Source organism: Theobroma cacao, chromosome 4 (genome assembly GCF_053813885.1).
Source record: "Theobroma cacao isolate CCN51 chromosome 4, ASM5381388v1, whole genome shotgun sequence".
Classification (NCBI taxonomy): domain Eukaryota; kingdom Viridiplantae; phylum Streptophyta; class Magnoliopsida; order Malvales; family Malvaceae; genus Theobroma; species Theobroma cacao.
Genome location: NC_142642.1, coordinates 4,050,944 through 4,061,388, shown reverse-complemented (window position 1 = coordinate 4,061,388; position 10,445 = coordinate 4,050,944). Strand labels below are relative to the sequence as shown.

The window sequence follows — 10,445 nt, the reverse complement described above, 5'->3', positions numbered from 1 at the left end:
TATTTCACGTGCTTAATATTTTCAATAAATTATAAATTATTAATATGTTATTTGTTTTTAAAAATAAAAAAATCATATTAAAGTTTTAATTAAACATTTGTTAATACTTTAATAAATTATAAAAAATTTAAATATTTTAAATTGAAATCATAAATTGTAATAAAAAATATTTTTATCTTTTTATCATTCATTCATTTATTGTTTCAAACTATTTTTACTAATAAAATATTGAAATAATATGATAATAAGTAAACCAAATTATGTGAATATAGAATAATTATTCTAATTCTCTTTATTTCAAGGAAAAAACATAATAACCTGCGCATTACCTTTCAGCTTTTCTATTCGCTGAAGAGTAATAATTAAAAAATGAGCCGCTCCTTTAATAAACTCCCGCTCGAATTCAAAACCAAAAATTCAAAAGGGCAGATGCAGAGTGCAGAGGAGAGATGAATGGATAGACAGAAAGACAAGGAAACCGAAAATGAGAGAGCAAGAAATGGCTGAGACACAACTGATCGGCAAAATTGCCAAAATCTTCGACGAGGCCAAAAACTCCAACGCCACCCATCACCGCAAGCTGAAAGAGCTCTCAGCCGTCCGATCAAAATCCCCCTCCCTTCATCAATTCTCTGCCGCCTTCGCCAGAACCTTAAACCCTCTCTTTCAAATCCAAAAGCGAACGGCCTCCGTGGAACGCGTCGTACGCTTCGTTTCAGCCTTTGCCAGCGCCCGAGACCCCAATGACGCTGTCGCTAGCGATGAGTTCTTGGAGGGCTTTTTAAAGTTTCTCTTGGTTGGCGCTGCGGCCGCTAATAAAACCGCCCGATTCAGGGCTTGCCAGATTATTTCCGAGGTCAGCTTGTTCAAATTCGACTTTTTTAGGATTTTGTGTGTGTGTGTTGCTTAATGATATCAATGGATAATTTATATTTTAAACAGATCATACTGCGGCTGCCTGATGACTCAGAAGTGAGCAATGAACTATGGGATGAGGTGATAGAGTTAATGAAATCTCGGGCGGTGGACAAGGTTCCTCTGATCCGCACACTTGCTGTTAGGGCGCTTTCACGATTTGCGAATGATGCTGAAAACAGCGATATTCTTGATTTATTTCTCGAGGTCCTTCCATTGGAACAGAATCCGGTCAGTCTCTGAACTTATTTTGTTTGCTTTTTCGATGGATTTCCTGATTTGGCATGAAAATCTTAACTTCTGTAAAGGTTTTTAAAGCAAAATAATGAAAATTTCTTAAGAATTCTCGGGAGCTACTGTTTACAGGAGGTTCGTAAGACCATTGTGTTATCCTTGCCTGCTTCCAATACAACTTCCCAATTAATCATAGATTGTACAATGGATGTCAGTGAGTCAGTACGCAAAGCAGCATACTGTGTTATAGCTAACAAATTTCCTCTTCATAGCCTCAGGTACTGCTGCATCTTTATCCCATACTTGTGCTGTATCCTATGTCTTTCATTTAATAAGTTCTTACATCTTGTTTTGTTTAATTTGCTTGGTCTGTTAGCATCAAGCAAAGGACAATAATTCTTCAGAGAGGACTTGCTGATCGTTCTTTGGCTGTTTCGAAGGAGTGTTTGAAGTTAATGACAGATCAGTGGCTTGCTAAGTGCTGCAATGGAGATCCTGTAGAACTTCTCAAGTATCTTGATGTTGAAACCTATGAATCAGTTGGGGAGTCTGTAATGGAGTCTCTTCTTAGAGCTGGCTTAGTAAACCTGGATGATGGGCAAAGTATGCGGCAATATGTATTACCAGCATCAACCAATGAAAGAATTGAAGGTTTGTGGAGATTTTGGATATGCTTGCTAAATGAGTAATGATCATCTTTTTTTTCACTTTTACAATTCCACAATCTATGTAAAAACTATAATAATAACCCTGGAAACATGTTTGTGGTGGTTGAAGTTGCCCTGCAAAAGACTTGGATGTAAACACTTTCTATTGCTTAATATGATCCTTTTGGATGTGTTAAGTCTAGTATAAGGTAGCCTTGGGTTACATCCCTGGCAGTTTTTATAAAATAATTTCATTTATGAAAGACTTTTAACAAACGTCTCCGTATTGTTTTGTGGAAAATGGAGAACGATTTAGCATTGTGCGGACTTAGGTGGTTCAATTCCTCCCACATGACTGGAATGTGTTCTTCAACTGGGGGGTTGGGTAAGATGCAGATGTTTTGGCTTTGGATTGCAGCCTTCTGTGCTACTCGTAGTACATTTTGCTTGTGCAAAATTTGAAAGGATTGAGTACAGAGCAGGTTTTTGAATTATGTAACCAAAAGAATTATATAAAAGTATAAATTGGGCATGATATTATTTTCCCTGTGTTTTTTTTTTCTTTTATTTGTAACAAGTTGGTTATTTAATTTCCAATTTTTTGTTGTTCCAAAATTTAAAGAAAAGTCCTGCTTTTTTATTTCCATAATAAATGCATGAAATCCAATATGTTTGGCATTTTCTGAGTTTTTCCAATACAATGATTAATAACGAAGAATTATGTTTGTACTTCCTTTGAGTAGCAGTATGTTATTCTTAAATTTGTACCTCTTCAGCTGGTTATTAGTTTACTTCAATGATTGTTTCTTGGATTTCGTGTTAGGAATGTCAAACCAATTTGCCATACTTATATTGCTTAGATTAACAGGGAAAGCATATCTTGTAACACTTCAGTTTATACAAGCAAAAAATTCTATCTTGATTTTTTCTGATACTATTCTAGGAGATTTAGCAGATTTTTCTGCAAGCATCCAACTAATGGAACCTGAGGTCTCTCTTTATTGGAGGACAGTATGCAAACATTTGCAGATGGAAGCACAAGTAAGCTTGTTATTCATCTATATCTTTGACTGTTTATTTATTCTTTTCCAAAATTATAGGACATATATTTAATGAGTACTTTCTTTTATTTCTTCTGGCCTATGTAATCACTTTTAGAGTTCCCTTGTCGTGAGGGTTTGAAATTGGATGACACAGGTTACTGCTTTGATAAAACTTAGGACTTTTATTTGATCACAATAGGGGCGTTTTATGATATTCCTGGATAAACTTCTGGTTTTGGGATTAATACAAGGTGTTTTTAATAATAGTATATTAATATTCTCCTTTTTGAACTTATATAGCATTTTTAATACTTAAGCAACTGGTTTTGAAACAACTCTTTGACAAGTGGGAGTGTTAATGTATAACAAATACTTTCCAAAGAATATGCTTTGACTTAAACTCTTTACATCAAGAAAAATGGCAATAATTTTTAAACCATGTCTTTGTTTACATTGGTTGTTGAAGACCAAATACTTTTATCATTTCATTCAAAGTACTCTATAATGTTAAACTTGCTAGCAAGAGAGTACTTGGTCTGGCTCTGAACAAGCATTTCTTCTTGTTCCTTATATGTACAATGTTTCATCTAAGGACAATATATAATTTTGTTATTGTCTTTGACCATTCAATGATTTTTAACCATAGGCATGTTCTTTCATCTGTTCAAGTTATTTTTTTTTAAATAGTTCTCTCTACTCCCAAATTTAATATTAAGAAACAGTGGTAGTGAAACAATGTTGTGACAGGTAACAACTAAGATGGTCATTTTATCGTATTTGAAAGTTATTTTTTTTTAATGTTTACAGCTTGAATTGTTAGAAAATCATTCTACAGAAATGTCTTGCTGAGTGCATTACATGACTGTCCTTGTATTAATATTAAATCAGCTTTTGATGATTAAGAATCTTTTCGGGAAAAGGATGATTTCGATGAAGATGTTAGTGGGAATCATATGCCAGGATTCACAAATATTTTTATAATTTAGAATTTTCATTTTACTTGGAAAACACTACTTACAAAAACATAGAAAATGCGCTGAGAGTGCTATAAGGCATCTACTCAGATTTGCTATTGAATTGTAAGTTTTGCAAAGAGAAATAAAAGAAGAATTGGGGTGTGAAATGGTACAAAATTCAAAGTTTTTAAAAGAATTTCTAAAGGGGCCAGCTTTTATTAATCATAGCATGAATAGAGTCTAATGTAATATTTTGACAATCTTTTTCAGGAGAAAACCTAAAGCTTGGTAACTTTCTAGCATCTGATATGCCTGTTCAATCTTTGTAATTAGCTTAATTTGTCAACATAAGTACAAAAAAGGACCTGAAAAGATGTAGTTTTATTATTTGAGATCTCCTTGAGTTGAAATGAGAAACATGTCATTAAGTTATGACTATAAATCACGTTTTGTGCTGTCAACTGGATCCCCAAACAACCTTTACCATATTTTCTTTTGTTGTCACTTAAAACAGGTTGATGTTTTATACCTGAGTCTCAACTTAGCCATGATAGCTCTTGCATATTGAACTTGCTTTTGCAAATTTATTTGTATTTTATTTATTTTTTTTTATAAAATTCGCAACATAAGAAGATTTTATTTAGTTTTATATCAATATAAGAATGAAGGATGGCATGCGATTTTCTTCACAGTTTTTAGACCTTTGATGCTGATGTTTTGTTAACAATTATTCTTAGAGTTAATAACATTGCATAAACTTTCACGATAATATAGAACATAACACATTTTTCAACAGGCTAAAGGTTCTGATGCTGCTGCTACAACAGGAACTGAAGCAGCTGTATATGCTGCAGAAGCTTCAGACAACAACGATCTCTTAGATAAAAGTCTTCCTGAAACTGTCTTTGATTACATAGATTTGGTCAAGGCTCATATTGATGCTGGTGGGTTAGGTTCTTTTGATCAACAAATGTGTAAAGTATTTGTTCAACTTTATATATTCTAATTTGACCACATAATTTCAGGGGCAAATTATCACTTTGCATCTCGACAGCTACTATTGCTCGGCGAAATGCTTGATTTTTCAGATGCTACAATCAGGAAGGTTGCTAGCTCCTTTGTGCAGGACTTACTGCATAGGCCTCTTGAACATGAAGTGGATGATGAAGGCAACAAAGTTGTGATTGGAGATGGCATAAATCTTGGTGGCGGCCGAGATTGGGCTATTGCAGTGGCGAGGTTGGCAAGGAGGGTTCACTCTGCCACTGGTGAATTTGAAGAAGTTATTCTTGGGGTTGTAGAAGAGCTTGCACGTCCTTGCCGGGAGAGAACTGCTGACTTTATGCAATGGATGCACAGCCTTGCTGTTACTGGTCTTCTCTTGGAAAATGCAAAATCATTTCATTTTGAACTGCTTCATTCTTTGTTGCTTCCTGGGGTATGGATGTGGTTGAATCTTTCTGTTCTATTTTGATTCCACTTTATTCATAATGAAATGCTAAAGTCCTACGTTAAATAGCCTCATGTCTTCAATGATGCTTTTCTATTCTTACCTCTTAATATAATATGCATGTGCTTCAAGTTTCTATATTACCTGTACTTGGGGGTGAGTGTCGGATAAAGGTACGTGTCCAACACGGGTATGGCCAAATTTTTCTAAGTTTTCCCATATATTTGGAGGGTAAGACATCCATACCAATGTCTGTTGGATATGTGTTGGATACGGGGTACTTCAAGGAAAATGAAGAGTTGGAGTAACATAGTCAATTTTTGTTGCTTCCTGGGGTTTGGACTTGGCTGATTCTTTCTGTTTTATTTGGATTCCACCTTGTTATTCATAATAAAATCCACAAGGCCTACATGAAATAGCCTTAGCTCTTCACTGAGTATGGTTTTTTATTCTTACCTCCTAATTATATGCATGACAAGATGCATAGTTTGGTTTTTTCCTTAAATTCTCTAGGGCATATTTTATATTTTATATTAATTTGTTCATATTGTCATGTGCATTTATTTTCATTTGTGAAGTATCTATTTGAGGAAGGGTAAGAATATAAAGAGCAGAACTTATAGCAAATGAAAGTCAGCTTCTCTGCATTAACCTTGATGCAAATGTGCTTAATATATATTCCATGTACATGCAATTGTTATGAGTTTGCCTAGCTTTTAGATGTTTTAAATTGCCTAAGTAAAAATAATTGTCTAAAAATTTATTTTTTGGAAGGATTTAACAATTGATATGGACTATAAAATGCAGGCAAAACATGTTCACTTGGATGTGCAGAGGATAGCTGTCCGGTGCCTAGGTTTGTTTGGGTTGTTAGAGTATAAACCAAGTGAAGAACTACTAAAGCAGTTGAGGATCTCCTATGTTAAGGGCCCTTCTCCAATTAGCACAGTTGCTTGTAAGGCATTATTTGATCTTGGGATGTGGCATGGTCCTCAGGAAGTTGATAGGGCCATGGGACTTAACTTTTCTACACAGCTCCAAGAAGATAACATGCCTGCTAGTCCTGTAAACTTTTCTGACACAGATGGAGATTTGAATATTCAATTACTTGATCTCTTATATGCTGGATTTATGACAAATAATTGGGGCACAGCTCAAGAAAATGATGAAAGTGAATCAGTCCAAGCTGTTCTTGGAGAGGGATTTGCAAAGATCCTTCTTCTAAGTGAGAAGTATCCAAGTATACCAGCCTCTTTTCATCCTTTGCTCTTATCCAAGCTGATTATCTTGTATTTCAGTGACAAATCGAAGGACCTACAGAGGTTGGTGGATCTGAGCCTCTCTCCTCTCTCTTTTACTTTATAAAATTATTCTCATCTTCTTTACAATGATGGCCATTACAACACGTTTTTCTTTTAACTGTTGACTAGATTGAAACAGTGTTTATCTGTTTTCTTCGAGCATTACGCTTCCCTTTCAGCAAATCACAAGGTAGGCAATACTAAATTCTGGATATTATGTGTTTTTTGTCAACACAGACACAGAAGTTATATGTCCAAAGTGTCAAGACTTGTTTGTTGATGATGATAATTTTAATTTTGCAATCACAGAAGTGTTTGTCCAAGGCTTTCATTCCAGTCATTCGTTCTATGTGGCCTGGTATAAATGACCATTCTGGAGGTTCTTCTTACATGGTGTCCAACATGCGTAAGCGTGCAGTACAAGCTTCAAGATTCATGCTGCAGATGATGCAGACTCCCCTATATGTGAAAGAGACTGAAGTGGAGGATGATAATGGTTGTAAGACATCACAACAAGTCATAGATGGTTCTGAACAGCCTTCAGTAGAATGTGGGGAAGAGGGACTTGCAATACGCATAGCCACAGAGGTAATTGTTCGCAACTGTAAATTTATTTTGTGGTTTATGATTGCCCTTAAAATGCTAAAGGATGAATACTCAAATTATTATGTCTTTGCTTGATAAGCAATGTCTATAAGTTATGATTGTTACATTGTAATAGCCTTATAGGTAGTCTTTTCTTTTTCTTTTTGCTTTCCCCTTGGGATTCTACAAACGATATGCTACCTTGTCCCATTAAAGTTTTCACATAAAAAAAAACTAAAATCTTTAATTAATTAATTAACTGGACAATTAAGAAAGAACTTGTGTTCATATTACTAACATTGTTAAAGTTTAGTAGTTAACAACTGGAAGTGAAATTTAACATTTCCCAATATAATGATTTATAAAAATTTGTCATTTTGTATCCATGACAATTTCAACTGGCTGGAGGGAATTTTATTTTTAGTGGTTGAATTCATATCAGTCCTCTAAACCAGATTATTATTAAAATCCTGTTTTCTTTTACGCCTTGAATAGACATTTTAACAAAACTTGCAAGAATGTTCTCCATCAATCTTACTTTGGGTTGTGGTGCTGGTCTTTCCACCTATTTTTCTGAATATCCAGTATCCTTGATTGCAGAGAGAACTAACAACTGTTATTAACCCCTATTTCTTGAAGTCCTATACATCTAGTCATGTGCTGTTGGTGAAAATTACATCATTAGTACTCTAAAACCAAGTAAATTCCTCTGGAATGGTTTTAGTGCTCTGTCGAAGAGATTAATATCTAACTAGTAGGTTCTCAAATGATTATTCACCTGCTACAGCTTGTTTTCTATGGCCATACCCTCATCAAAATCAATCCTTTGATAAGATCTCTGACCAAACCAAAAGTTGTTACAACCAAATAGCAACTTAGTGCCAAGCAGACTTCTATTTAATGACTTTAAAAGGGCGATATTATTTCTTCAGTCTGGATTTTCTTCAGTGCAGTTTTAAAGTATATGCGATTATCACATCGCTTTAGCCTTCCCTTCAAAGGGCTGAAGGGTGGTGAGAATAAAGTAGACATCAAAGCTTTTGACATTTTCATTGTGTACATATATTATAGGACAATATTGGAAATCAAGATACTTAATTTCGGATGGAGTACATTTACTGTGCTTATATTCAGAAGATTCACTTCAAAGCAATTCCTATGTGCTGATGATTTCTGCTTCTCCATGGATGCAAAAAAATTTTGTTATTTTGTTGCATTGAAAACCATGGATGTGTTGCATGGAAGATGGGTATGCCGGTTGGCATAAATCTTTGAGGAAGACTACCTCATTTTTGAACAAACTAATTTGATACCTACTAATTTGTTACTCTTATGCCTTCCCAAGGTGGTGAGGTTCCAAGCGAAGAAGACACCAGCGGAGAGGTCATATGTTGCAGCTCTATGTAAAATACTTGCCTCTCTCCATTTCCGCTTATCAGAACAAGGGCCAGTAAAGATAATGCGGAGGCTTTTGAGTCGTGCGTGTGAATGTGTGCTGGGAGAGAAAGATGTTGTAAAGGAGTTGAAGCAGATGGCTGAACGTCTTAAGGAACTAGATAGACATCCTGATCAGGATTTGTCTGAAGACGAAGCTAAGTTGATTTTTGGTGAGTTTCTTGCACTCACAGGAAAGATATTAATTTGAGGATGTCGTGCTCTGCATGTCAAATGGGAACTTTCTGTTCGAAATATTATACAAAATCTGTCTGACAACATAGATGGCATAGTCTTGTGTTGAAGAATACTTTTCTGGAAACAAACTAGTAAAATTGTCCAGAGCAAACATGAATTGTGTCCAATTTTGGCCTGCTTTTTGTTCTTTTCTTTTTTGGGATAAGTGCCTGCTACTTGTTTTCTTTCTGTTATTGTTGGGTGGGCATGTGTCGGTCTTTTAACACCAAACTAAATGTGTGCCCTCTCAATGTTTTGTAGGAAGGTTAGACCTTGAATTCGACTTAGATATGGATGGTTCCACTTCAGTTCCACAAAGCCCAGCCCCACGCTCAACTCGGCCAATTCGTGTAAGGAGACGGGTGAGACGTGAAGAAGTTAGTTCTGATGAAGAAAAATCACCTGCCTCTTTCCAATCTGTGGTTCCCACCGTTCCTGGCACTATAGGCACTCGCTCACAAAGGGCAAGCAAGACTGCAGCACTGGCCAAGATGACTGCGAGTAAAGCTGCAAGGACAGAAGAAGATGGTGATGAAAATGAAGACTCAGATGTCACATCTGAGGATTCTCAAGAATCAGATGAGCTCACTGACTGAAACCAGAGCCGGTTAATACTCCTTACCTTATAACCCCTTGTCATTTATCTGTTGCTGCTATGATCTTGTTCTGAATATTGCAATTAGGCTCCAGATTTTTGTATTGATTATATGTGGTGCGAGTGTTTCCAATTCCAGGTTCGGGTTGGGGCATGCAACTCGTGGAATTAGCATACAAGTGCATTTGCTCCTCTGATGCCTCTCATGCAAGTTCATGAGCTATGTTTACTTCCAGGTATTTCTGTTTCTTCAGGTTCTATTGGCTATATGTTCTTGGCATTAAGCCTTGCTGGTTTAGCGGGAGAAGAGCTACATGTTATTGGTTTCTTGGGTTAAGCCTTGGGTGGTTTTTCCTCAAATGTCCATTAAGCCCAAAAGTATTTTAGTTTCGAAATGTCCATATTACCCCCCCTACGTTCATGAAATTAACACCACTCAAATATGAATCTCATTGCTAAAACTTTCCATAAAGATTTGGCTTTTGTGTGTCATGTTTTGCCCTTCACTCGAATTTGTATGCAGGTTCGTGATAGCCATTAAACAAAACCCATAATATAATAAATATACAAGTGTATTTTTTTACAGTAATTAAAAAAATATTAATGGTATTATTGAAGGGTAAACAAAGAAAGGAGACAATGATTAAGTACTTGTACAGAGAAAGAGTAGCCTATGTTTTGTGTATAGCTGTTTCTCGGTAAACAAGTTATTAATCATAGTATGAGTGCAGAATGAGGTAGAGTTAGAGATGGAAAATAACGAGTCAGATTGTTGGGCAGTGAGTAATAGGTAACTATTCCAAAAGCATATAGCCATTCCCACACAGATTTATGTCCTTATGCGGGAGACATCTTGTGTCAACATGTTCGCCACATGCCACGTGATCAACATTGCACCATGGCAAATTATCATCCATATTGGAATCAAAAAAGAAGAAAAGAAAACATACATTAATTTCAGAAGTCAAAGTCTGTCTCTTCACGTGTCAAATCAGTTGAAACATTTATGTTAGATTCTGCTTAATTTATCTGGTAAATTATTGTAATT

The 10,445-nt window shown here is 35.6% G+C and overlaps 1 protein-coding gene across 2 annotated transcripts; it reads left to right on the top strand.

Annotated features, from left to right (window-relative positions):
* The first annotated feature begins 382 nt into the window (after positions 1-382).
* Positions 383-9,869, top strand: EMB2656 (ARM repeat superfamily protein). Of its 2 annotated transcripts, none has more exons than XM_088805987.1 (13): positions 383-856; positions 943-1,146; positions 1,282-1,427; positions 1,526-1,800; positions 2,752-2,837; positions 4,592-4,739; positions 4,821-5,233; positions 6,053-6,567; positions 6,676-6,736; positions 6,856-7,134; positions 8,477-8,738; positions 9,064-9,409; positions 9,537-9,869. In XM_088805987.1, exons 1-12 carry the CDS (start codon positions 485-487, stop codon positions 9,396-9,398), a joined length of 3,096 nt encoding a protein of 1,031 aa, XP_088662113.1. In that variant the 5' UTR covers positions 383-484; the 3' UTR covers positions 9,399-9,409; positions 9,537-9,869. The 2 variants fall into 2 exon arrangements, with proteins under 2 accessions (XP_088662113.1, XP_017975069.1); XM_018119580.2 differs by having other exon boundaries at positions 2,740-2,837.
* Positions 9,870-10,445: the final 576 nt, after the last annotated feature.